Source organism: Emys orbicularis, chromosome 7, assembly GCF_028017835.1.
Source record: "Emys orbicularis isolate rEmyOrb1 chromosome 7, rEmyOrb1.hap1, whole genome shotgun sequence".
Lineage (NCBI taxonomy): Eukaryota > Metazoa > Chordata > Testudines > Emydidae > Emys > Emys orbicularis.
Window position 1 is genome coordinate 98,180,042 of NC_088689.1, and position 27,744 is coordinate 98,207,785.

At 56.2% G+C, this 27,744-nt stretch overlaps 1 protein-coding gene across 1 annotated transcript; it reads left to right on the top strand.

The window, feature by feature from the left end:
- Positions 1–453: 453 nt before the first annotated feature.
- On the top strand, positions 454–27,727 carry EHBP1L1 (EH domain binding protein 1 like 1). The gene is made up of 19 exons (XM_065408234.1): positions 454–557; positions 6,143–6,200; positions 6,352–6,447; positions 6,929–6,982; positions 8,342–8,520; positions 9,210–9,361; positions 9,999–10,112; positions 10,406–10,796; positions 11,791–13,990; positions 14,705–14,877; positions 15,107–15,155; positions 22,582–23,583; positions 24,118–24,187; positions 25,726–25,811; positions 25,911–26,031; positions 26,477–26,576; positions 26,712–26,785; positions 26,890–27,004; positions 27,087–27,727. Exons 1-19 carry the CDS (start codon positions 454–456, stop codon positions 27,172–27,174), a joined length of 5,226 nt encoding a protein of 1,741 aa, XP_065264306.1. The 3' UTR covers positions 27,175–27,727.
- The last annotated feature ends 17 nt before the right edge of the window (positions 27,728–27,744 follow it).

Consider the following 27,744-nt stretch of genomic DNA (forward strand, 5'->3'; position numbering starts at 1 on the left):
GAGCCAAGAACCCCCCTGGTGTCGGGGGGGAGCCCAGCCCCCCAGAGCTCGGGGTGTCCGGTGGGAGCCCAGCCCCCCAGGGATCGGGTGTCTGGGGGGAGCCCAGTCCCCCTCAGGTGTCGGGGCGGAGTCCAGCCTCTCAAAGATCGGGGTGTCCGGGGGGAACCCAGCCCCCCTAGGGATCGGGGTGTCCGGGGGGAGAGCCAAGCTCCCTCCCAGAGATCGGGGTGTCCGGGGGGTAAGCCAAGCCACCCGTGATTTTTCGGGGAGCCCCGTTGGCTCAGTGCCCGCATCCAAGCCGTCGCCGCTCGGGTGTCGTTTTCCGGCAGCCTCGGGGTCTGGGACGATGGGCATCGCGGGGCATCGGCCGGGGCCGCGGGGGCAGCCGTGACCTGAGAGGCGCCTGGTCCGGCTCGGCGGGGGGCTGCTCCGCGGGACCCCCCACGAGCCGCGATGAGCTCCGCGTGGAAGAGACTCCAGCGCGTGGGAAAACGCGCCTCCAAGTTTCACTTCGTGGCCTGTTACCAGGAGCTGATGGTGGAGTGCACCAAGAAATGGTGAGTGGGGCCAGCCCCGCCCTGGGGCAGACGCGGCCCGGCTCGCAGCCAGCCTTGCGTGGGGCACAGGTGGGCAGGGGGACCCCAGGGTATTTAATGGGGCAGAGGTGCGCATGGGGGGACCCTAGTATATTTTATGGGGCAGAGGTGGGCACGGGAGACCTCAGTATATCTAATGGGGGAGAGGTGGGCATGGGGACCCCAGGATATCAAAGGGTTAGAGGTTGGCTCGGGGTACCCCAGTATATCTAAGGGGGAGATTAGGAATGTGAGGATGAGGGAAGGATTGGGGGGGGGGGTTGTCACAGGGAGAGGGAAGCTCTTCTCAGCCTCTTATTTTTGTTTATTAACATGAGTTAATTAATCAAGGAGACTTAAGGAGGGAGCCAGGTACCTCTGGCGGGGGTGGGGGGAAATTAACTCTTTCTTAACTGACAGACCCCAATGGGGGACAGGGTGGGGGTCAGTTGTTTCACTCTTGAAATATTTTTTCTCCTATTTTAGCCATAGGAAGGGAACCTCCCAAAATACTGTTGGGAGGGGTGACTGAGTGAGAGGAGCCCAGGTTGTTGTCATGGGGGAGCTGTCAAGGCTGGTCTGGAAGATGGGACACTCCCCTCCCCGGTCATGGTGGGGAAATTTGGGCATGGGGGGGGGAATTGAGGGTGGAAAGGGGTCAGTCCCCACACTCCAGTTTATAGTGGTTGAGACTCCCCCCTCCTACTCTGACCCCATGTTCCTGCTTCCACCCCAATGCTCCCCATTTCCAAATCTCCCCCCTGCTGAGCCCAGCTCCTGTAGCAGCTCCTGGGTCAGAGGGGAGCGCCCTGGGGCTGGCCTCTGCACAGAGATGTGAGGAGGCCTGGTTCTTGTGGAGCTGGGAAGAGTGATTGTAGATTTGGTGGGTCAGGGGCAAAGTCTGAGGGCCCAGCCTACTGTGGGACTTGGTTGATGCAGACTGCCCCCCTCAGGCCCAGGTGGTAAACCAGCCACGGGTCTTTCCCGCCCCCCCCCCCCCATGCCACCTGTGGAGGTGTCTCTCAGTCCATGCAGGGCTTGTGTGGGAGGGGAAATCTAGAGCTGAATCTAGGACTCAGGGACTAGCAGGAGGTAGGGGCATCCCTCCAGGATGGGGGGCAAAGCAGAAGAATTGAGAACATGCTCTAGAACACAGGGATTGGCAGAAGGTGGGTGTCGCTCAAGGCTTGGAAGAGGGGCTGGGGCACGAGGAATCTAGACCGTGCACTAGACCATGGGGAGTGACAGGTGGTGGTGGCGTTCCTCTAGGATTGGGATATGGTTGGAGTCTAGAGCATGCTCTAGAACATGGAGATAGGGGGAATCTCTTAATGTCCTGTTTTAGGGGGTGGCTAGAGCTGGAGACATCCCCTGTGATTTAGGGGGAACCTAGAAGTGGAAAGATCCCCCTCTCCCAAGCTCTGGACCATCTCCATGGAAATGGGAGGAGCCAGCAGGGGGGAGAGCTGGTGGGATTTTTTTTAACTAAAATGACCTTAAAAGGGATTCATGGAAAAATGATAAATATTTAGTGACAGCAGCTAAAAATAGAATCAGGAGGGAGGGGTAGGGGGCCTGGGGAGGGGGGCAGAGAGACTGTAGGAAGAGTGGGCTTATTGGGAGGGGGGGGCCAGGATAAAGGTCTCTCTTTGGGATTAGATCAGGGGCCCTTGCAGAGCAGAAGTGTCCCAACTGGGTCCCCCAGGCCCCTCCCCTTCCCTTCAAATCCCCGCCCTCAAATGCTCCTTCCCCCCCTCTCTGTGGTTCCGCCCCACAATCTCTCTCCCTCAGGGGCTCCTCCCCCTTTCCCAAATGGCCCTCCCCTTTCCTCATTGTCCCTCCTCTTCCCCCCATGACCCCTCCCTGTTCTCCAGCCCCACCCTCATGCTTCCTCTCCCACCTCTCCTGTTGCCATGCCCCAGGGATTTCCCCCACCACAATCCCTGGATGGGGCCCAGAGCTTCAGTCCCTCTCTCCCCAGCCTGGTGGGTATCTCCCTGCCCCCTGGGCTCCGGCTACCCCCGATCCAGGCCTGTGGAGGAGTTAGGGGGGTATCAGGTTTCCCAGCAAGACACCAATTTAGCTCAGCACCTGCACAGATGCTCTGATCTCCGACCCTCTCCTGACAGAGCTAAATTTAGCCCCTTGGCCACAAGCCCAGGAGGGAGGAAGTTGCTTGTAAACTGGCCCAGGTCTCAGAGCAATGCACCTGGACAGGGGATCAGGGCTGGAGTTGCAGGGGGCTGCAGGTTGAGAGTGAGGAGCATTGGCAGCTGGGAGGGGAAGCCCAGAGCTGGGATAGTGTGGGGCTGTGGGCCAGGAGCGAGGGGCACCGGCAGAGCTGTAGGTGGGGGAGGCCAGGGCTGGGCTAGCAGGGGGCTGTGGGCCGGGAGCGAGGGGCACCGGCAGAGCTGTAGGTGGGGGAGGCCAGGGCTGGGCTAGCAGGGGGCTGTGGGCCGGGAGCGAGGGGCACCGGCAGAGCTGTAGGTGGGGGAAGCCAGGGCTGGGCTAGCAGGGGGCTGTGGGCTGGGAGTGAAGGGCACCAGCAGAGCTGAAGGTGGGGGAAGCCAGGGCTGGACTAGCAGGGGGCTGTGAGCCAGGAGGGGCACCGGCGGAGCTGTAGGTGGTGTGGCCAGGGCTGGGCTAGCAGGGGGCTGTGGGCCAGGAGTGAGGGGCACCGGCAGAGCTGAAGGTGGGGGAGCCCAGGGCTGGGCTAGCAGGGGGCTGTGGGCCAGAAGTGAGGGGCACCAGCAGAGCTGAAGGTGGGGGAAGCCAGGGCTGGACTAGCAGGGGGCTGTGAGCCAGGAGTGAGGGGCACCGGCAGAGCTGAATGTGGGGGAGCCCAGGGCTGGGCTAGCAGGGGGCTGTGGGCTGGGAGTGAGGGGCACCGGCAGAGCTGAAGATGGGGGAAGCCAGGGCTGGATTGCAGCTGAGCTGTGGGGGGGCTGTGAGCTGGGACTGAGGATTTGCTACAAGATGAGTGTGTTTATATTTCCACTCCTACAAGAGCTAAGAATACCCCACAATGGTCAATGTTATGACAGTGCTAGGATGGGGGAGGGGTGCCTCCTGGGTGTCCTGGCAGGGCTCAGACATTCTGGCTAGCAGGAGGTTTAGAAACTCCTGGGTGGGTGGTTGTGAAGGTGCCAGGTTGGATGGGCCCATGGGGCTGCTCTGGGGCTGCCCGCTGACCTTGGGAGGGTGACAGAGTGAAGTCTGTGGGTTGGAGGTGAAGGGCCTTGGCTGAGATTCTGGGAGAGGGGGGACCCTGGGAATCAGTGACAGCATCAGGGTGGGGGAGCGAGGCCGTGACTGACACAGACAGATGGGAGCTGACCTGTAGACGCCATAGCACTGCAGGCCAGCCCAACCCCTCTGGGAGCCCAGGGCTGGGATAGGAAGGGGCTGCAGGTCAGGACTGAGGGGCACTGGCAGAACTGGGGGGGAGCCCTGGGGCTGTGTGGTGGATGCGGGGGAGGCTGGGCCCTGTTCACTTGTATCCACCTGCTGTCAGGATGTTCCCAGCTTTTTTTCATGTTGTAAGTGGTGATGCTGGGGGATGGACTGTGTAAATAAACAGGGTGAGCTGCCATTAACCCCACCCATCTGGTCAGAAATTCCCCCCCAGCCATTGCCTCCCTGCCCCACCAGCTCACAGTCAGCTAGAGCAGCAGTGACACCCCCCACTCTGCTAGCCACTGACCTGTGGCCAGAAACTCCCTGTACAGCTGGTGAGTCGAACACCGTGTCCAGTCGGCAGTGCTACAATGTGATAAACCCACTGGCAGCCAACAGCTGGGCAGCACCCCACCTTAATAGCCCCTGCACCCCACCCCAGAGGCAGCTGCATCTCAGCCCTGGGTGTGGGATCCTTGGATAAACAGCCCCGTGCCCTTCCCCTCAGGTGGGTGCATCTCAGACTGGTGCATAGGGGCTGCAGAGGAGTTGAGGTAACCTCATATACAAGCATGCTTTGGAAGTGTGTCTCAGTCAGCCAGGGCCAGGCTGCATACGCAGAGTTTCCAGAACGTCCCTTTGCAGTAACAAGAAGCCTTCAGCTCTTCCCTGGTGCCTCCAAGCCAGGAATTCCAGCCTTTACAGCCTGTAATGAATTATACCACTTTGCAGCCCTGTCTGTATCCCTGCTAGGGAGTTAGCAAACTGGGACACACACACACTCACCCAAGGTTGTGCAAAGGATCTGTAGCACAGCCAGGAATGGAACCCAGGAGTCCTGATTTCCAGTTCCTCCCTCCCCACCCCCCTGCTGTAACCCTCCAGACCACTCCCCTCCCAGAGCTGCAGATAGCACCAGGATTCCTGATGCCTGCCCAACTCCCCCCCTCACCCCAACCCCTAGACTCTATTCCCCACAATGTCTGCAGCGTTTGGGGCGTATGAGTGCAAGCAAGAGCCAGCCCCACCCCAGGGCCTGGCCCATGTGGCTGTTAAAGATACAGAGCAAAATGTCTCGGAGTGAGAAGCTCTGATGTCAAGGGGTGAAGCAGAGGCATTGGGTGAGGGAGGGGGGTGCCCGGCACCTCTCAAGGACTATGACAAAGGCCTCAGACTCCTGGCCCAGACAGTGGCCTGCAGGGAGAGCTGGGCTGGGATCCCCACACTCCTTGGCGAAGTGAACCATGGCGTCCACGCCTCCTGAGTAAACACCTCGTCTGCCGTGTCCAGGCAAACGCAGCTTCTCTGGGCTACAGAGTGACTCACTGGTTTGTACCATGCTAGGGCTGGCTGCTCCTACCTGGACTCGGGAGACTGGGCAGCAGGGAGCAGGGTGGGGAGTCTGTGGGGGGCGCTCTCCCCTGGCAGTCACTGCTGACCCCAATGCCCCAGTGTGGTGCTGTGCAGCAGGGGGTCATACCCCTTGCATTCACTGCGTTTTTCTCTCCAGGCTCCTTCCTCCAATCCTTATCTCTTTCTGCCCCAGTGTCTCTCACTCTGTGTGGGGCGAGCAGGGGGTTCAGGCTGGGCCACACCCGCCCAGCAGCCAGGCGGGGAAGATAAAAACTCTCCCCACCCAGCTCTGCAATGTGCTGCTCTGTGGGCAGCCCAAACTGGGAGCAGTGTTCCAACCTCTAGCCCCCACGCCCTTCCCAGAGCTGGGGCAGAACCCAGGAGTCCTGGCTCCCAACCCCTCCTGAGTTAACCCACTGGCCCCCACTCCCCTCCCCAAGCTGGGGTAGAACCCAGGTGTCCTGACTTTTGCTCTAATCAGGGGGGTTACTGGGTGGAGGGGGATCTGGTCAGATCTGGGGGGGGGGAAGTGGGGGATATTGGGTTAAATGGACTCCTACTTCCAGGGCCTGGGCAATGAGGGGGAGAGTCAGTGGAGCTGCACAAAGGGGGGCAGTTCTGGGGGCTGGCAGAGGGGTGAGGGGGGAAGCTTTTCCATGGGACAGGTGGTGAGGGGCAGACGGTGGGGCTGGGACCTTGGTCACCTGCTACCCTGATCCCAATGGGAAGGGTTGTGGGGAGGGTCCTTGGGAGCTTATTTTGTCTTCCTCCCCATCCCTCTTAATTTGTTCATTTGTTCCCTCCGTCTCGCCTCACAGGCAGCCAGACAAGCTGATTGTGGTTTGGACCAGGAGGAACCGACGCGTCTGCTCCAAGGTGGGTGGATTCAGGATGCCCTCTCTGTAGGGGGGCCAGCTCTGCTGCAGCCCCGTGGTGGGGGGACTGGCCGCTCGGGGGGCAGGGAATGGGACACGTGGCTGTTCCCCCTTTGGGTGCGAGCGCTGATCTGGCTGTGTGTGTTCTGCAGGCTCACAGTTGGCAGCCGGGGATCAAGAATCCGTATCGGGGGATGGTTGTGTGGATGGTGCCAGAGAACGTGGATATAATGGTGACGCTGTACCGGGTATGGCAGCTGCCGCTTGCACAAGCACACTGTCGTGCACACACGCTTATGCACCCCTTTGTACTGACACGTGTGTTCTTACACTGGCCTACGCACTCCGGCACAGGCACTTGCACCAGCACACGAACGGCTCTTACCCAGATGTGCGGCTCTTCTGTGGTTGGGCCTGTGTTTGCACAAAAGCACCGAGGCGTGCTCCCCGGCTCACGGTTACACACCAACTCACAGCCTCCCATGCACTGCTGTGCCTGTCCGCTCCTCTGTGTACCTGTGGGTGCACATCGGGCACTCACACTTGCAGTCACACACCCATCCACACACCGCCGCGTGCAGTCTCGCGGGGCTGGCACACACTCAGGCCTCCCTTCGTACGATCCCGACAACACACTCACACTGGCACCCTTGCGTATAACTCCCCCCATCCGCCAGTGCAACAAACAGTGCAAAGCCCCTCTCATCTTCTGCCCCATCCCCCCCACAGGACCCCCACGTGGAGGAGTATGAAGACAAGGAATGGACCTTTGTGATTGAGAACGTACGTCCAGGGAGAACTAGAGCGCGGTAACTCAGGGCTGGATGACAGCGGCCAGCCAGGACATGGGATCTTCCATCGCAAAGCCATGCAGGGCTGCCAATTGCAGCTGCCTGTGGGGTGGTGTGACACTTCCCAGGGCGCATGGGCTAGGAGGCACCTCACCACCCCCTGTCCTTAGCGTGAGGGACCCTTGTCTGTGCCTATTGGGGCCCAACTCCACCAGTCACAGGCAGCATGAGCAACCCCCGGCCGACGCTGTCTCGCTGCAGGCTAGCAACAGGCCCGCTCTAACCGCCAGCCCCGCAAACGTCTCTCTGGAGTGCCCAGCCCCTGCTCCGCTGGACACTCCCAGTGTTCGCTGATACGCTGCTCCCGGGGGGACAGGACGCCCCAGCTGAGATCACCACTCTGTGTAACACAGCACTCAGCCATGCACCTAGTGAAACCAGGCGTCAGTTTAATTAACAAAGATTAGAGTCTCAAGAAGTAGCAAGTGAAGGTGTTGGAAACAAACAATAAACTCATAACTCGCCTTCTCGAGCCTAGACTTACCTAACAAGTCACTTTCCTGTCTAATGAAGAGTAGCTCCCCCAGAGTCTTCCTCCCAGTGTGTAACAGCCAGGCTGGCTGTGCCCCTCTGTTCATAAGAGGATGCTCCCGGCTGCTTGTCTTTCCCTGGCTGCATATTTCTTGTAGAGTTTAGCAAACTTTTGATTAGCTTGAGGCGTAGTAATGCTAATAGGGTATCCGCTGGGAGCCATGCAGGACGTGCCACACACAGGAGCAGGCAGGGGAGAAACATCTCTTACCTCCCGCTGTTCGTCACCTTCGGGTGACCAGCCGCAATTCCCAGACCGTAAGAACATAATTGTTATTGTAGATACACAGCTCCCGAAGTATTATCTGTATGTACATTTTGCAATGGTTATGACGACCAGTGGGCTACTGGCTTTCAGTAGAGACCTCACCTGACACCCTTTGGTGAATTATTGTGCATGTACCAGACCCAGAGGATCTCTGTAGCCCCAGGCATCCCCTCTGTGCCCTCTCCCAGTTGGCACCAAGCGCTTGCTAGGTCACAGGAGGAACACAGCAGCCATTTAACAGCATAGAGTCTGTAAAGGGGACAGTGTAGCTGAGGGAAAGGTGGGAAATCAGGATTCCTGGGTTCCATCCCCATCTGTAACATGGCAGTGGTGACTAGTGTGTAGAGTGAGCGGGGCCTGGGAGTCAGGAATCCTGGGTTCTCTCCCCAGCTGTGGGAGTGGAGTGGGGTCTAGTGGTTTTAGGGTAAGGGAGGCTGGGAGTCAGGCCTCTCCCCTCTCCCCCTGCTCACAGTGCTCACTCCCTCTTCCCAGGAGTCCAAGGGGCAGCGGAAGGTGCTGGCCTCGGCCGATGTTAACCTGCAGCGCTTTGCCCGCCCCACACCTGCCCAGGCCGAGCTGAAGCTGAAGCTGAAGCCGCGCTCGGTCAAGGTGGTGGCTGCCACGCTGCAGCTCACGCTGTCCTGCGTCTTCCTGCGTGAGGGCAAAGCCACGTGAGTTCTATCAATAATGTGGGGCCTACGGAAACAGGCCTGTCTGGGAACAGCAGTGTCCCTTGGCGGGAGGGGGTGGGCATGGAGGGGCTCTGGCTTGCATTTCCCTCTCCATGCTGCTCTGGCAGGGGGGGCAGCGCGGGGGCTTGGCCCAAAGAAGGGCTGGGCAAAGAGCAAAAGACTTGACTGAGGATGGGTGCTCTTGGCAGCCGTCTTGGTGCAGGAAGATGGCTGCCTGAGGGCGACTATCTTGGCATGGCTGCAGGGGAAGAGGGTGGCATAGGCAGCCATCTTGGCATGGGCGAGGAGGGCATCAGGGGGCAGCCATCTTGGTTAGAGGGTCTCTCCGGGTGGCCACATTGGCACCACTGTTGAGAAAGAGGCTGGTTTAGAGAGGCCACCTTGGCAGTTTTTAATAGCAGGATGTCTGCCACCTGGCCACAGTTGGTGTATCGTTTAAACAGTCCCCTCCCCTGCCAGTAACGGCCACAGAGGTGGGGGTGGGGCTGCCCTCGCCTGTGGCTTAGGAAAGCCCCATGTTTCCAGAGGGACGGTGTGAATGGTTGCAAGGGTCATGCCAGGCTGGAGGGGGGAAGGGAAATGGGGCAGCACTGTCCCACCTTGCCGTGACCCCCCTGCCCTGTGGCCCCACAGAGGGTTCCCCCCCTTACACCGTGCCTTCCCCCCAGGGACGAGGACATGCAAAGCCTGGCCAGCCTCATGAGCGTCAAACCCAGCGACATCGGCAACCTGGATGACTTCGCCGAAAGCGACGAGGACGAAGAGGCAGCCAGGAGGGCGCGGCAAGAGGATGGGAGCAGCCAGGGCACAGCGCCAACAGGTGGGCCCAGCCAGCCAGTCCTGAGGGGCCCTCCCTTCCCCATCAGCCCTGCTGGTGCCCCTCGCTCCCGACCCGCAGCCACCTGCTATGCCAGCCCTGGGCTCCCCCACATACAGCTCTGCTGGTGCCCCTCAGTCCTGTCCCACAGCCCCCTGCTTTCCCACCCTGGTCCATTCGTAATTGCGGTTTGCCTTGGTTGCTGTTTGGTGGGGTTCCCTCGGCTCCACTATTGCTGTGGCTCCTGATAGTAGCTTCTAGTGTCTCTTTGCCTTCCAGCAGGGGGCACTCTCTAGGCTTCTCTTTGCTGGAGGGCAGTGACTGAGGTCCCGTCTGTCCCCTGGGACTGGCAGCTCTGTCCCCACTCCCCGGGGCAGCTGTGCTGTCTTGGGGTTGGTCATTCTCTCTCTCTCTCTCTCTCCTGTCTGTCTGTCTCCACCACTTTTGGCTGTCCGTCTGTGTCCCGCACTGTAGGTTTCATTCAGACCATATTGCTGGGCTATTTCACAGGTAGGACCATCCCGCCAAGTGGGGTTTGGGACAGGTGGGGTGCAGAGCAGGCAGCAAACCGCTACATCTCTCTCTCTTTCTCTCCCTGCCGCCTTCCACATTCCCTCACTCCCCCCTCCCCCACCCCCAGACACATCGCGAGAGCTCAACACTCTTGCTGAGGAAGAGGAGAATCCCTCGGCCCCAGGGACCAGCAGGGCAGCAGCTGGGAGAGCAACCCCCCGTGGGACACCCCGAGAGGCAGGTAAGTCAACAGTGGGTGCAAGAGCCCTGGGCTGGGCACCAGGACTCCTGGGTTCTGTTTGGGAGGGGCACGGGGTCTAGTGGTTAGAACAGGGGCGGGTTGGGAGTCAGGACACCTCGGTTCTAGCCCAGCCCTGGGAAGGGAGTGGGGTCTAGTGACCTGAGGAGAGGGGGAGTCTGAGAGCTTCCCACCAACTCCCTCAGGGCAGGGATATGGGGAAGTTCTGTCTAGTTGTCACCCACTTCCATTGCCCCCAGTCTCTGACTCCTGGGATCCTCTCTCCTCTCCTGCAGGCTCTGCCAAGGAGGAAACTGTCCGAGTGGCCGACACCCCAGATGCCCCCCTGAGGGACACCCCCCACCCAGCCCTGGAGCTGGTCCTACAGGGAGCAGCACCCTCCCCTTCCCCAGAGTTGATGGGGGCCCCCCCAGTAAGTGGTGCAGGCCAGGCCGGGAGGGCTGGGCAGAACATGGCAGCCGGTGGGAACCCAAAGGGAGCTGCAGGGGCTGTGGAACCAGGCGCTAAGGGGGAGACGGGGGCCCAAGTCCCGGATCAGGCCCACAAGCCAGGCACAGGCCCCTCGCAGGAGACGGGACGACGTGGTGGCAACCCCAGGGTTGAAGAGGAGGAGAAAGCAGCAGCCTTGATGAAGCGGCCGGCATCAGGGAGTGACACCAAGGGCAGGTGAGTCTGGAGCCCTGGCTTCTATCCTGGCTGTGGGAGCGGTGTGGAGGTCTAGTGGTTAGAGCTGGGAGCTGGGACTCCTGCATTCTATCCTGGCTTTGGGAGGGGTGTGGAGGTCTAGTGGTTAGAGCAGGGGGCTGGGAGCCAGGGTCCAGCGATTGGAAGTAGTGGGCAGGGGGGCGTGGGTGATGGCGTTGTGGTGGGAAAAAGTTAGTGCCCAGCTGCTTATGGATAAACCCAGCCACCCAGTGTTGGTTTCGCTTCTGCCTTCAGGAGGTTTGCCAGTCCCCTCCCCCGCTCAGGGAAGAGAGCATGTTCCCACCCAAGGAGGAAGTCGCACTTCCCCTGCCCAGGAAGGGAGCTGCAGGCCGGGCTGCCAGCTCTGCCCCTTTCAGAGGGGTGGGGGAAGGGACGCAGCTGGCGCTACAGGAAACTGCTGTCCCTACTGAGCAGAGCAGATTAACAAAGGAGGAAGTTTGGGGGGTGGGGCAGGGAATGGGACACGGGACCTGTCCCCTCTAGGGGGCGCTGGCTGTGATCCAGCACCAGGGTGGGGGACTGGCAGGCTCAGAGGGGTGGGAAATGGGGTGTGTCCCCTCTAGGGGGCGCTGGCTGTGATCTGACCCCATGGTGGGGATGGGCTGGCTTGGAATATCCCAAAGCTGCTCATCTGTGCTGAGGAACTCCTGTGTTTAGCGGACATTTTCAATATTCCAAGTGGAGTGTAGAGAGAGTGGGGTCTAGTGGGTTTGGGGGGGAGGGGCTGGACGCCAGGACTCCCGGGTTCCATCCCTGGATCTGGGGGGTGGGGTGGTTAGAGCAGAGGGGTTCAGGGAGCCAGGATGCCTGCTGTCTGTTCCTGGGCCTTTCAGTCCCCGTGCTGAGAAGATTGGGCTCATTGTCAAGTTGGGAGGATGAGAAATCCCCCCAGGAGGCAGCTCTGCCCTCACGATGAGACCAACTCCCCTTTTGTCCCCTTTGTCTCTCCCTCCAGGCCCAGTGACATCTGGATGCCCCGGGCGGAGAGCCCTGTCCCTGCCCCACGGCATAAGAAACCCCTCCTGCCGGAACCCGCTGCGCCCACGGCTCCACCCCCCGAGGTACCCTCCATCCAGAGACGCCGATGGGAAGGTGCCAAACCGCATCCCTCCCAGCTCAAATTGGGAGCAGCAAAGTCAGAGCAGGGCCCTCGACCCGCAGCCTCTCTGCCTGTGCCAGCGGTGCCTGCCAGGGCCCGGCTAGCCCGGCCTAGGTCAGCAGAACTGCCAGTCCGGCTGAAGCCGCTGCCCCGGCCCCGGAGGGACAGGCGGGCCCGTTCGGCGTCTCCGGGCATCTCTGTAGTGATGTACCTCGATGAGGATGCACCAGGACCTGCCGTTGTTGCTGGGGAGGGCATCGGCCTGGCCAGGAGCGGCTTGGGGGCGGGTGTGCCCTCAGCCGCTGCGCTGCTGGCCTTGTCGTCTGTGGTGGGGCTGCCCACGGTGCCGTGGGGCAGGCAGGGAGAGAAGGCAGCGGCAGCAGCAGATGCTACTGGTTGGCCAAGCGTCGGGGGTGCTGTTGCTCCTGTGGTGGTGCCCCTCAAAGAGGAATGGGGCAGGGCGACAGGAGAGGGTCCCAGGGGGGCGTCCCATCTGGAGAGGCTGACAGCAGATGGGGCAGCCGGGAAGGATGCTGGGGGAGCTGCTGTGCGGGGGCGGGGAGGAGATGCAGCCTTTCTGGTGGGCCCACCCAAGCCGTGGAGGTATCGGTCAGAAGATGTGGTTGGAGAGGGTGCCAGGGGGGCATCCAGAGAGGTGATGGAGGCGATCCCAGGCCAGTTGGAGAGGGGCAGGCTGGAGGAGCCAGCAGAACAGGAGAACCGCAGGGCAGACAGGAAGGCGCGTGGGGGCGCTGCTCAGAGCGTAGCGGAAGTTGTGCCCTTGCTGGAGGGGCACAGAACAGAGCTGGTGGCACAGGAGGATTCTGGGCGAGGATTCTGGCCAAGCCCAGCACCAGACCTGGCTCCCACAGCGACGCCCCCCAAGCTGGAGCAGCACAGGGCAGCAGGAGAGAGACCTAGGGCAGCATCCCAGCCAGAGAGGCCAGGAGCAGAAAGGGCAGCTTGGAAGGACGCTGCGGGGGCTGCTGTGCAGGGGGGGGCAGGCGATGCACCCTCTCTGATGGCCCCCCCCAAGCCATGGAGGTGTCGGTCGGAGGACGTGGTGGGACAGGGTGCTGGGGAGGTGCCCAGCAGTGTGATGAAGGCAGGAGCAGGAGATGGACTGTGGCGGGCAATCCCAGCCTGGCCAGAGTGGGGCAGACTGGAAGGGGCAGGGGGAGAGGCAGCTGGCAAGCCGGGTGGCGGTGCGGTGCACTCAGTAACAGCGGACACCCTGCCTGTGGAGGTCCCAGCCCGGCTGGAGAGAGGCAGGCTGGAGGAGGCAGGGGGAGAGGCGGCCGGCAGGCCATGCGAAGGTGCGGCAGGGGGAGAGGCGGCCGGAGGTCTGGCAGGGGGAGAAGCGGCCGGCAGGCCGTGTGGAGGTGCGGCAGGGGGAGAGGTGGCCGGAGGTCTGGCAGGGGGAGAGGCGGCCGGCAGGCCGTGCGGAGGTCCGGCAGGGGGAGAGGTGGCCGGAGGTCTGGCAGGGGGAGAGGCGGCCGGCAGGCCGTGCGGAGGTGAGGTGCTGTCAGTAGTAGCGGATGCCCCATCTCTGGAGGCTCCTGCCCAGCTGGAGGGTGCCATGGAGAGCCCGGGAGCCGATGGTACAGTGCCTGGGGGTGCCACCTCCAGCACACCTGAGCCCCTGCTGGAGAGGGCTGGGCCGGAGGAGGCAGCGGGTTCCAGAGAGCGTGGTGGGGCTGTGGGCTCCCTGCCCAGCAAGGAGGATGCCAGTGGGGCAGGGCCCCCTCTGGAGACGCAGTCAGGGCTCTGCACAGACCAGCTGGCCACCCGCACCGCCCCAGGAAGGAGCAGCAGACAGGCTGCAGCCCTCGCACTGATGCCCCCCCAGGATGCGCCCATCCTGGGCCCCCCGTCCCCCTTCACTGAGCCTTACGTCTCACAGTGCCGCTTCACCCTGAGCCTCCCGCCCACCCACCCTGCCCGGGAGAGGAGTGCCAGCCCATCATCCAACGAGGGGACCCAGGCGTCTGGGCGGGAGCCATCTCCCCCGCCCTGCGGCGCTGCCCAGGATAGCATAGGGCAGGAGGCGGCCCAGGTAGGGACAGCGAATGCTTGTGCCCCCCAGCCCTGCCAGCTGCCATGGCTGCCTGCCCGCCCTTGCTTTCAACTAATCCTAGGGGCTGTGTGTGTGTGCAGGGGGCTGTGGAAGGACAGACAGACCCACAGCATTGCTACAAGGATAAAGCCTTTAATTGGGGTGTGTGGAGGGGATAAAACTCATCGTGGGCTAACTGCCTTCTCCCCTTTAATCGGGGTTGAGGATAACACCTGGAGATGGATCCTCAGGGCCCGCAGTCCCCTCACTAACCCCCTCCACCTCACTGTGTGGCCCACAGACCCCTGCCCTGCATCCGGCTTGCTCACTGTGCTGCATGGGGCTGGCTGGATCCCAGCTGCCAGTGAGCCCTGGGCCAAGCCCAGCCTGGAGAACACCCTTGCCTAGCAGCGGGAAGGGGAGGGTGCAACAGCCGGGACTTGGCTGGGTCTTTGTCCCATATAGCCCCAGCTCTTCACTCCTGGCTGCCATGGGGCAAGGGGGTGGCTTGGTGCCTGTGGGTGTGAGGGATCCCTAATCATGGGGGAGGTCCTGGTGATGGGTGGTGGTGGTGGGGTTATGCAGGCAGGAGAGTTGGGGAGCCAGGAGGGCAGTATGGCTGGCCAGTGCTGGTGTGGGGGTGCTTTGCCTGGTGTGGGGTGATCCAGCACCTCCCCGACCCATATCCCACCCCATCCCCTGTTTATCTCCTAGGAGGAGCCCCCAGCAACCAGCCCAGGCCTGGTCAGCTGCAGCCAGTCGCTGCTGGAATGGTGCCAGAATGTCACGGCTGGCTACCGGGGTGTCCGGGTCACTAACTTCACCACCTCCTGGCGCAACGGGCTGGCGTTCTGCGCCATCCTGCACCACTTCCACCCAGAGAAAATGTGAGTCCTGGGGCAGAGGGGCAGTGCGGGGAGCCAGGGGCTGGGATAGCAGGGGGTTGTAGGTCAGGATTGAGGGGCACCAGGAGACGTGTGTGTTGTGGGGGAGGCCATGTCTTGGTATGGAGGGGGGAGTGTCTCAGAGAGGCAAGTGGGGGTGGGGTGGGGACTCAAGAGACCCCATTCACTAAGCAGGATCTATCTTTGTCGTGTCTGTCTGCCCCCCCTCCAGCAATTATGAGACCCTGGACCCTCTCGCTATCAAAGAGAATAACAAGCTGGTAAGTTGGGGGACCCCGGCAGGTGGTGGGGAAGGAGACTGTAAGAACATAAGACTGGTGATACTGACTCATCCCAATGGTCCATCTAGCTCAGTATCCTGTCTTCCGACAGTGACTGGTGCCAGGTGCTTCTCAGGGAATGAACAGAACAGGGCAATTTACCAAGTGGTCCTCCTGTGTTCAGTCCCAGCTCCTGGCTGGCAGAGGCTTAGGAACACCCAGAGCATGGGGTAGTCTCCCTGACCATCTTGAGGGACCTATCCTCCATCAGCTTATCAAATTCTTTTTGAATCCAGTTATACCTTTGGCTTTCACAGCACCCCCTGGCAATGTGTTTCACGGGATGACTGTGTGTTGCGTGAAGAAGTTCTTTCTTGTGTTTCTTTTAAACGTGCAGTCTATTGATTTCATTGGGTGACCCAACCCCCTCCCAACCGTTAAGTGAAGGGGTAAATAACACTTCCTTTTTCACTTTGTCCACACCAGTCATGATTTTATAGTCCTCTATCATATCCCCCTTAGTCATCTCTGTTCAAAGCTGAACAGTCCCAGTCTTTTTAATCTCTCCTCATATGGAAGCTGTTCCACCCCCCTAATCATTTTTGTTGCCTTTCTTTTTACCTTTTCCAATTCTTTTTTTTTTTTTTTGAGAGGGGTGAAGAGAACTGCATGCAGTATTCAAGGTGTGGGCATACTATGGAATTATATAGAGGCATTATACTATTTTCTGTCTCATTATTTATCCCTTTCCTAATGATTCCCAACATTCGTTAGCTTTTTTGACTGCTGCTGCACATTGGCGGATGTTTTCAGAGAACTCTCCACAATGACTCCAAGATCTCTTTCTTAAATGGTAACAGCTAATTTAGACCTCATCATTTTGTGTGTATAGTGGGGATCATGTTTTCCAATGTGCGTTACTTTGCATTTATCAACATTGAATTTCATCTGCCCTTTTGTTGCCCGGACACCCAGTTTTGTGAGATCCCTTAGTAGCTCTTCGCAGTCTGCTTTAGGCTTAACTATCTTGAGTAATTTTATATTGTCTACAAACTTTGCCACTCTCACTGCTTACCCCCTTTTCCAGATTATTTATGACTATGTTGAACAGATCCTTGGGGGACCCCACTGTGACGGGATCCCCGGGGTGCAGCCTGGGACTGTGGGAGCGCTGTGCCCCCTGAACTCTCTCCAGCCTGGGTTGTCTCTCACAATGCCTTGCTAATGCCAGCAGCAAATCTCTCCAGGTGCTGTTATCACTCAGCACAATCGCATGTGGAGCCCCACACCCAGCTATATTGCATGAATCTCCCAGAGCCACTCAAGAATCACCCAGAGAAAGGCACCACCCAAATCCCCCCAGCTCCCAGCACTGTACCCCAGGAATATACCATCTTGCACTGCTCAAGATGAGCAATGCAGATTTATTAACTGGTTCACCACTTCTTCAATGGAAAGTGGATACACACCAGCCTTTGCAAAACCTGAGCAGATCTACCAAACACTTCATACAAACTCACTGGTAAAGATAAAGAGTAAAACAGATTTATTGACTACAAAATATAGATTTAAAGTGATATTAAGTAACAGGCAAAAAGTCAGAGTTAGTTACCAAAAGGAATAAAATATAAGCACGCAGTCTAAACTCTCAACCCTATTAGACTGGGCAACATCTAGATTAAGCAGTTTTTCTCACCCCACTGGATATTGCAGTTCATAGTACACAGATTTCACACTTGAAATCTGGGTCAGTCCCCGCAGTTGGAGTCTTCAGTGTCCTTGTTGCTTGCAGCATAGGTGAGTGAATGAGAAAGGCCCAGCATGGGCCCCCTGTGTTCGGTTTTATACCCTCAGTCCATGTGCTTGGAAAACACAAGTCCAGGCATGTCTGGGGGTCATTGCTTAGTCTCCAGGCAAGGCTGAGCAATTCCCCTGGTGTGGCCTCTTGCAGGTGAGTCATTGAATTGTAGCTCCCTTGCTGGACAATGGTTGTAGATGAGACGTTTGGTTACTTTCCTTGCTGTTGCCTCTGGGGAGCTAATATCTGACTGAGTCCCCAATTTACAGCATGTTTTAGTGACAACCATACAACACAATTCTCATGACTTCATATACATTAATGATATACATATATGGATAGAGAAATGACTTTCAGCAGATCATAACCTTTCCCCTGATACCTTACAAGGCATGCTTTATATGTAAGATCGTGATTATATAAAAATGAGAAATATGGGGGTTCCAGGATGCTCCCCCAAGGTATAAAATGTCACACCCACTATTTACCTCTCTCCACTGTGAAAACTGACCATCTATTCATACCCTTTGTTTTTTAACCAGTTACCAAGCCATGAGAGGACCTTCCCTCTTATCCCGTGGCAGCTTATTTTGCTTAAGAGCCTTTGGTGAGGGATCTAGCCAAAAGCTTTTTGAAAGTCCAAGTACTCTATATCCACTGGATCACCCTTGACCACATTTGTTGACCCCCCTCAAAGAATTCTAGTAGATTAGTGAGGCATGATTTCCCTTTACAAAAGTCGTGTTGACTCTTCCGCATCATATGTTCATCTATGTGTCTGATAATTCTGTTCTTTACTATAGTTTCAACCAATTTGCCTGGTTCTGGAGTTAGGCTTACTGGCCTGTAATTGCTGGGATTACTTCTGAAACCTTTTTTAAAAATCAATGTTACATTAGCTATCCTCCAGTCATCTGGTACAGAGTTGATTTAAGTGATAGGTTACATACCACAGTTAGTAGTTCTGCAATTTCATATTAGAATTCCTTCAGAACTCTTGGGTGAATACCATCTGATCCTGATGACTTATTACTGTTTAGTTTATCAGTTTGTTCCATAAACCTCCTCTATTGACACCTCAATCTGGGACAGTTCCTCAGATTTGTCACCTAAAAAGAATGGCTCAGCTGTGATGATCTTCCTCACCATGGGCGGCACGTATTTTCCTCCCCAAACAGCCCGGCGTGGCCCTGCCCATGCTCCACCCGGAAGGCCCTATCCTGTTTGCCCGTCTCCCTTGGCCCCAGCCCAGGCAGGCTGCTCGTCTTCAGGGAAGCGTGCTGGGTCTGGGGCTAGGGTGGCTGCAGCCGGCCTGTGGCTGGGACTTGGGGTGGCTGGGGCTGCGCTGGGGGAGGGGAGTGCGTGCTGGCGCTGGGGCTGCGCGCCCTGTGCTCAGGGTGGCTGCAGGTGCTGGGGCTGGGGGCTGTGCGCCCCCCAGCCAGTGCTCGGGGGCTGGAGGGCCGTGCGTCACCCACCCGGCGTTTGGGGGCTGGGGAGGGCTGTGTGCTGCCTGTGGCTGGGGGTCCATGATCCACTGGCCTGCCCGCCTAGAGCTTGAGGGCTGGGGGGGTTGCACACTTCCCAGTGTTGAGGGGTGGGGGGGTTCCACCCGCTGCCCACCCAGCGCTCAGAGGGGCCGGGGGGGACTGCGCGCCGCCCGTCCAGAATGCTGGAGGTGGGAGGGGCTAGCCCATGTTCCTCACATCCTCTGCTGTGAAGCCTGATGGAAAGCATTCATTTAGCTTCTCTGCATTGGCCTTGTCTGCCTTGAGTGCCCCTTTAGCACCTTGATTGTCCAGTGGCCCCACTGATTGTTTGCCAGGCTTCCTGCTTCTGATGTACTTAAAAAAAGTTATTGTTAGTTTTTATGTCTTTTGCTAGTTGCTCTTCAAATTCTTTTTTGGCCTGCCTAATTATACCTTTACACGTGACTTGCCAGAGTTTATGTTCCTTTCTATTTTTCTTCAGTAGGATTTGACTTCCATATTTTAAAAGATGTCTTTTGTCTCTAACCACCTCTTTTACCCTGTTGTTTAGCTATGGTGGCATTTTTTGGTTCTCTTGCTGTTTTTTTTTTAATTTGGGATATACGTTTTGTTTGAGCCCCTATTATGGTGTTTTGAAAAAGTTTCCATGCAGCTTGCAGGCATTTCACTCTTGTGACTGTTCCTTTTAATTTCCATTTAACTAGCCTAATTTTTGTGTAGTTCCCCTTTAGAAATTAAATGCTACTGTGGTGGGTTTCTTTTGTATTCCACCCGCCCTCCAAGGATGTTAAATTTAAATATATTATGGTCACTATTACCAAGTTGTCCAGCTATATTCACCTCTTGGACCAGATCATGTGCACCACTTAGGACTAAATCAAGAATTGCCTCTCCCAGTGTGGGACTAGCTGCTCCAAGAAGCAGTCATTAATGGCGTCTAGAAATTTTATCTCTGCATCCCGTCCTGAGGTGACATGTTCCCAGTCAATATGGGGATAGTTGAAATCCCCCATTATTATTGGGTTTTCTGTTGTTGTAGCCTCTCTAATCTCCCTGAGCATTTCACAGTCACCATCACCTTCCTGGGCAGGTGGTCAGTATATTCCCAGTGCTATTCTCTTATTATTCAAGCATGGAATTTGCCATAGAATCTCTATGGATAGACTGTTTGGTGCATTTAAGATTTTCCCTATATTTGATTCTATGCTTTCTTTCACATATAGTGCCACTCCCCCACCAGAACGACCTACTCTGTCATTCCTATATATTTTGTACCCTAGTATTACCGTGTCCCATTGATTATCATCATTCCACCAAGTTTCTGTGATGCCTATTATATCAGTATCCTCATTTAGTACCAGGCACTCCAGTTCACTCATCTTAATGTTTAGACTTCTAGCATTTGTGTACAAGCACTTACACAATTTGTCAATATTCAGTTGTCTGCCTTCATGTGATGTAACTGAATGGGACTCTCTTTCCTTTGACTGATTCTCTTCAGTTCCTGCCTCTACTTTATCAACTTCTATTCTCTCCTCCGTACTAGGACATAGAGAATCTCCATTCATAGATCCCCCCCTAAGGGATGTGTCTGTCCAAACCCTGTGCTCCTCCACACTGGTCGGCTTTCCCCCAGCCCTTAGTTTAAAAACTCCTCTTCCACCTTTTTAATTTTACATGCCTGCAGTCTGGTTCCATTTTGGTGTAGGTGGAGCCCATCCTTCCTGTATAGGCTCCTCCTTTCCCAAAAGGTTCCCCAGTTCCATATAAACCTAAACCCCTCCTCCCTACACCATTGTCTCATCCACGCATTGAGACCCTGCAGTTCTGCCTGTCTAACTGGCCCTGCGCGTGGAACTGGAAGCATTTCAGAGAATGCTACCTTGGAGGTCATGGACTTTAATCTCTTATCTAGCAGCCTAAATTAGGCCTCCCAGGCTTCTCTCCTATCCTTCCCTATGTCATTGGTACCTATATGTACCATGACCACCGGCTCCTTCCCAGCACTGCACGTGAGTCTGTCTGGATGTCTCAAGAGGTCCGCAACCTTCACACCTAGCAGCCAATTCACCATAGAATATTAGGGGACCGCCAGGGTCATGTAGTCTAACCCCCTGCCAAGATGCAGGATTTGTTGTGTCTAAACCATCCACAACAGACGGCTATCCAGCCTCCTTTTGAAAACCTCCAGCGAAGGAGTTTCCACACCCTCTGGAGGCAACTGTTCCATTGTCCTATTGTTCTTACAGTTAGGAAGTTTTTCCTGAGGTTTAATTGAAATCTGCTATGCTGTAGTTTGAACCCTTTGCCTCTTGTCCTACCCCCTGTGGCAAGAAAGAACAACTTTTCTCCATCTTTTTTAGGGCAGCCTTTCAAGTATTTGAAGACCGCCATCATGTCCTACCTCAATCTCCTCTTTTCTAAACTAAACATACCCAGTTCTTTCAGCCTTCACTCGTATGGCTTGCATTCCATCCCTTTGATCATCTTTGTTGCTCACCTCTGGACACTGTTCCCTGTAAGCTGTGCGCATGTGCACACACACACAGATCCTAAACACCGCGTACATGGCAAAACACCGCACGCACAATAATTTGCACAGAAGCACAAAAATTTGCACAGAAGAAATTTTTTGCGCACACGGCCTGTCAAAAATTAGAGGGAACATTGCCTCTGGATCCTTTCTCCACGTCCTTTCTATACATTGGTGACCAAAACTGGACACAGTACTCCAGCTGAGGCCTAACCAGTGCTGAGTAGAGAGGTACTATCACCTCCTGTGACTTGCATGCTATGCCTCTGTTAATGCAGCCTAAAATTGCATTTGCTTTTTTTGCAACAGCATCGCATTGCTGACTCGCGTTGAGGTTGTAATCCACCACAACTCCCAGATCCTGCCAAGCCAGTTATCCCCCATTCTGTATTTGTTCATTTGGTTTTTCTTCCCTAAATGTAGCACCTTACATTTGTCGTTGTTAAATTTCATTTTGTTCTCTATATCCCAGTCGTCCAATTTATCAAGATCCCTCTGAGTCTTAGCTCTGTGCTCCAAAGTATTGGCAATCCCCCCCTCCCCCTTTTTGTCATCAGCAAGTCTGATCAGTATGCTCTCTATTCCTACATCCCTGGTCATTAATAAAGATGTTAAACTATACCGGGCCCAGAACAGCAATCTGTGGAACCCCACTTGACACCTTCCTCCAGTCCGACATCATCCCATTCATAGTTACTCTTTGTTGCGTTTGTTTACCCAATTATGTATCCACTTAATGGTAGTTCCGCCGAGCCCGCATTTCTACAGCTTATCTATCAGAATGTCCTGTGGGACTGTGTCAAAAGCCTTGTTGAAGTCCAGGTATATTATGTCTACCACATCCCCCACGTCCACCAAATCAGTTACCCTGTCAAAGAAGGAAATGAAGCTGGTTTGGCATGATTTGTTCTTGGTAAATCCTTGCTGGCTGCTAGTTATCATCCCTTCATCCTCCAGGTACTCGCAAATTGAATGTTTTATACATTGCTCTAGTAGCTCTCAGGTATTGATGACTGGTCTGTAGTTCCCCAACTCCTCCTTTTTCCCCTTTCTACGTTAGCCCTTCTCCTGTCTTCCAGGACCTCTCCTGTCATCCATGAGTTTGCAAATATTATTGCCAGTGGCACAAAGATTTCTTCAGCTAATTCCTTCCGTACCCTGGGGCGAATAGCATCCGGCCCCGCTGATTTGAATTCACCCAAATGTGGTTCTCCTAGTCATCACAGAGCCAGCCATCTATATTTCTAATAATCAAATCCCCAGTTACTATTACCTGGCTCTTCCTATGAACAGGAGTCTACTCCCCTGGAGAAGATCTGGGTTGGGGAGACTCCCTCCCCCCGGGTTAGGAACTCCCCACCATGGGATGGAATGCAAGCCATATGAGTGAAGGCTAAAGGAGCTGTGTATGTTTAGTTTAGAAAAGAGGCGATTGAGGGGGGACATGATGGGAGTATAGGTTGCGGTGTATGTGGCCTGGTGATCAGAGCACATGGGGGCTGGGGGGATGACCATGGGGTATCAGGACTCCTGGGTCCTATCCCTAACTCAGGGAGGGGGCTGGATATTGGGATTAGTCACACCTCCTGGTTTGTCCCCTCCCCCCAGGCCTACGACGGCTTTGCCTCCCTGGGCATCTCGCGGGTGCTGGAGCCGGCCGACATGGTGTTCCTGACTGTGCCCGACAAGCTCATCGTCATGACCTACCTGTGCCAGATCCGGGCCTTCTTCACGGGCCAGGAGCTGAACGTGGTGCAGATCGCCAACCACAGCAGCCAGAGCACCTACAAGGTGGGCAAGTTCGACTCGGACCCCACCTTCTCCATTGACCCCGCCCGCTTCTATGCCGAGCGTTTCCAAGGTGCCGCAAGGGGACCCGAGGAGCCTGGGAGCACTGCCCCTGCTGCAAGGGATAATGGGAAGGCAGCAGCCAATAAAACTGTGACAGGAGGAGCTGAATTGGCCAAGAAACTGGAGGCAGAACGCACCGCCCAAAAGGATGCTGGGACTGATGCCAAGACAGGTGATGCAAAGGATGCTGGGAAAGTGACTGTAAATGGCGCCATATCCCAAACAGCTGTGCAATCAGAGGTGGAGCCCTCTGTCACAAAGGATGCTGGGAAGGTGCCAATCAATGGTGCGACAACCAAGCCAGCCATGAGTCCAGAGGCAGAGACACCCACCCCAAAGGATGGAGGGAGCAAAGCCGCAAAGGATGCTGGGAAAGCATTGGTCAATGGTGCAATGTCCCAATCGGCCAAGAAACCAGAGGCAGAGCCTCTTGCCCCAGAGGATGCTGGGAAGGTGCCGGCCAATGGTGACGAGAAGCTGGTGCCCCCTCCACGGCTGAAGCGTCAGTCTGTACGGAACGGGGAGGCGCCAGACCAGGCCGAGCGATCCCTGCAGCGCTCGCTGTCCACGGGCAGCCAGGGCCCTGTGGCCCCACCACGCTCCCATGGCAGCAAGTCGGGCTTCTCCCACGTGCGTGATGCAGACCTGCTCAAGAAGCGGCGCTCGCGGCTCAAGAGCGAGTCACTGTCGATGGACGAGGGGGAAGCAGGCGGCCCCCCAGGGGAGACACCACGGAGGAGGCCTGATTGGCTAGGAACGGTGAGTGGGGAACGGGAAGGGGCTCAGTTATTGCAGGGTTTCTCCAGGGCACTGCTTTGTTGTTGTAGGGTCTGCATGCACTCGTTTGTTATGGTAGTCTCTCCCAGGAGCACTAGTTTGTTATTATAGGGTAGCTCATAAACAACATACATAGTCCTAGTATTTATGAAAGACCCTCCCTCCTGGGATACTCTAATAGCAACCTAGCGCATGCAGCCCCATGAGTCCTTACAGTAACAAATTAACATGTACAACCCTAGCAATTTATTATTATAGAGTCTCTTGGGGCTGCATGCACAAGTTTGTTATTGTAGGTTCTCCTGGGAGCATTGGTTTGTTTTTGTAGGGTGTCTCATAAATACTATGGCTGTGCATGCTGGTTTGTTATTGTAGGGTCTCTTGGGGGCACTGGGGTTGTGCTGTGCAATTTGTTATTGTAGAATCTCTTGCAGCTGCATAGACTGGTTTGTTACGGTAGGGTCTCATGGGAGTTGGTTTATTATTATAATGTCCCCTATCCCTTTTCTCCACCAGGATGACCGTGAAGGCATGATGACCCCCAAGGCAGGACCCCCTGCTTCCGCCAGGACTCAGCAGCCCCCAGGTGAGCCTGGGTTTTCTGTAGGGTCTGCCTTATTTAGCAGCATCAGATTTGGGGGCAAAGGGGCAAGATGGATCCTTAAGGGGGTGCAGGATGGTTGTGTTAATTTTGACACACTGCAGGTCCAGAATGTCCAAGATGTTAGCAGATCCCTGTCACTGCACAACACTAAAGTGCTAACCCAGGCTCAGGGCGTGGAATTTGGAGACCTCAGCCTGCTTATTCCCAGGGCAAATACTCAATTAAAAATCCCTTTAACCTTGTATTAAAAAGACAGAAAAAGAAGGGGCGGGAGAGTTACTGGGGTGGGGTCCCACAAAATGGGGTGAGTGGGCGACAAAATGGCAGATGAAATTCAGCATTGATAAGTGCAAGGTAATGCACATGCAAAAATAACCCCAAGTTCTCATGTCTAACGGTGGGGGTCTAAATTAGCTGTTACCCCCAAGAAAGAGATCTTGGAGTCATTGTGAAGAGTTCTCTGAAAACTTCAGCTCAGTACACAGCAACGGCCAAAAAGGCTAACGGGCTGTTTGGAATCATTAGGAAAGGGATAGAAAATATCATACTGCCACTATACAAATCCATGGTACGTCCACACCTTGAATAGTGTGTCGGGTTCTGGTGTCAAAAACGATAGAGTGCCACTGGAGGGCTGGAAAGATGATCAAAGGGACAGAACAGCTTCCATACGAGGAGAGGCTACAAAGATAAGGGCTGTTCAGCTTGGAAAAGAGACAACTAAGGGGGGATAGGATAGAGGTCTAGACAATCATGCATGATGAGGGAAAAGTGACTTGAGAAGTTTTATTTACCCTTTCCTTAAATACAGAAATGGGGTCACCTGATGAAATTGATAGGCAACAGGTTTAATACAGCCAAGAGGAAATACTTTCTTACACAATGCACAATTAACCTGTGGAACTCATTGCCATGGGATGTTCTGATGGTCAAATATAGATCCATATTAAAAAACGAACTAGATAGTTCGTGGAGGATGGGTCCATCAATGGCTACTAGCCAGGATGGTCGGGACTCAACCCCCTGTTCGGGGCAACCCTAAACCTCTGCTGGTAGCGACTGGGATTCAGCTGGAGCCGGCAGAGATGGCGACATCAGCTGGGTCCCTCTCTCTGGCCCCAGGCATCCCTCAGGATTAGGGTGAAGGAGGCACCATGGTGTTGTGCTGCCTCCTCCAGTCCCAGGAGCCCGTGGGGGTGGCAGCCATGGTGGGGAAACTTGCTTCTCCTTCCTGGCCACTGTCACCCAACCAGCTGGCCTCCGATCCCCTCTGTGTTTTGGCCACCGCTTAGGCCTGATTTCCAACACCCCAATGTTGGCCCATTGATTTCTGGGCCCACACTCCTCATTTGCCAGACACAATTACCATACAGTAGCTGCCCTCTGCCCCTCAGCAGCTATTGTTCACACCCCAATAATTACAACAGGGCCTCCACCACCAGTGGGGGGCTGGGGAATGGGGTTTAACTGCCTCTCGTGACCCCAATCTAATTGCCTCTCTCTGTCTTCTCCCACACCAGAGATAGCCCCCTCCTCCAGTGCTAGCACCCAGGAGCCGTCCCGGGATCCCAGCAAGGAAACCAGCACCACAGAGGAGGAGGTTCCGGTAAGGATGGGTAATTGGGGGGAGGTGGTGGCAGGGACTGGGACACAGGGCCTTTCCCCTCGAGGGGGCACTGGGTCTGACCTCCTGCGTCCCTGGCAGCGGTTCCAAGACACCAGCCAGTACGTGGTGGCCGAGCTGCAGGCGCTGGAGAATGAGCAGAAGCAGATTGATGCCCGGGCAGCCGTGGTGGAGAAGGATCTGCGCTTCCTCATGGAGTCAGGTGCTGCGCCGGGACACACACAACAGCCCTGTGGGCGCTGGGACTAGTGATCATCAGGCGTTGTCCTGTGCCCTCACCCCTTCCAGCATTGTGGCCTCTTAGTACCACCTGCTGGCGGCTTCTGGAACTGCTCAGGACCCCTTGGTGATGGAGTTATGGCATGGGAGCCCCTCATGGGGTGGGAGGGGGGAATGTGCTCTGTATGGATGTCCTATCATCTGTGTTGCTGCCCTGCCACCCCCAGCTGGGCTTGAAGGGAGCAGGCAGTGTACAGGGGTGGAGAGAAGTTGGGGAATGCGCCAGAGGATGACCCCATCTCATCACTGGGCCATGCTCACCCCCCCACCACCACCACTCACTGCTGCACTGCCACACAGGTGCAAATGGCACTTGCTGGTCCCTGCAGTGTACTCACACCCCACTCCTCCCCCACCCGCCATTGCAGGCACAAACCGGGCCCAGGAGGAGGAGCTGATCCAGGAGTGGTTCACACTGGTCAATAAGAAGAATGCACTGATCCGGCGCCAGGACCAGCTGCAGCTGCTGTGAGTGACCCTGGGGGGAGGGTGGTGGCTGGGCTTTTGGTGATCAGCCAAACCATGTGGGGGGGAGGAGAGAATGTGTAATCTTGGGACTGACATTCCCCCCCCCCCCCCATTTTCTCCTCCTCCTCCCCCCAGGATGGAAGAACAGGACCTGGAAAGACGATTTGAGCTACTGAGCCGGGAGTTGAGAGCCATGTTAGCTACTGAAGGTGAGGGCTGGGCCCCTGAGAGCAAAGGGGACTGGGAGTCTGTGGAAGGGCCGGGGGGCTCTTGTTCTGGGTTCTCAGCTGAGATGTCTCTCCAACCCCTGCAGAATGTCTCAAGACAGAAGCCCAGCAGAGGCGGGAGCAGCTCCTATTGGAGGAACTGGTGTCGCTGGTGAACCAGCGGGATGAGCTGGTGCGAGACCTGGACATCAAGGAGAGAATGTGAGTCTGGGCATGACTTTCAGGTGGGGGGGTTGAGGTCAGGCGTGGCACCCTAAGTTTTAACTTGCATTCCCCCTCACAGAGCCTTGGAGGAAGATGCCAGGCTGCAGCGGGGCCTGGAACTGCGACGGCGCAAATACAGCCGCAAAGATAAGTGCCGCATCAGCTAAGAGGCAAATGGCCACTCCACAGTCCTTGTCAGTGTCCTGTGTCTGGGATACTACCCAGGATGCCTGCCTGCCTCTTAAAGGGCTCCAAGGTTTGCCTGCTGCTGCTGTTACCTCAGTGCCTCACTGTGTTGCCCCTTGTACATTTTGCTGGTTTCCCTTCCAGTCTGGCCCTGCTCTAGGACAGATGCAGTTTCCCAGCCTTCTCCAATGAATACCAAGGGGAGCACAGGGAGCCTGGCTGGCCCCTATGGCAGAGGGAAACAGTCTGCTGGGGGCAGGGTGGGGCTATTTATTTTTGTGTGTGTGAGAGACTTTGTTCAGCTGGGTGTCCCTTCCCCACCCTGTCAGCTGCCATTTCACAGCCAAGTTGTCGGGGTTTTATCATGGTACAAAAAGTTGATGTGAGTTTAGGGAGGGCAGAGAACAGACGTGCCTTGACAGTGCCATCCAGCCATGTATTGTAATGGCAAATTTCAATTCCTTGTTCCCTGGGTATTTGCACTAATTTGTAACTGTTTGAAATATGAAATAAAGAGATGTGAAAGCCAACTCATACACTGGTGCACTGAG

Coding starts and splice junctions, on each gene's coding strand:
- EHBP1L1 (XM_065408234.1), top strand. CDS start 454: ATGAGCTCCGCGTGGAAGAGACTCCAGCGCGTGGGAAAACGCGCCTCC. Junction 6,201..6,351: donor ACCGACGCGTCTGCTCCAAG/GTGGGTGGATTC, acceptor TGTGTTCTGCAG/GCTCACAGTTGGCAGCCGGG. Junction 6,983..8,341: donor GGACCTTTGTGATTGAGAAC/GTACGTCCAGGG, acceptor CCCTCTTCCCAG/GAGTCCAAGGGGCAGCGGAA.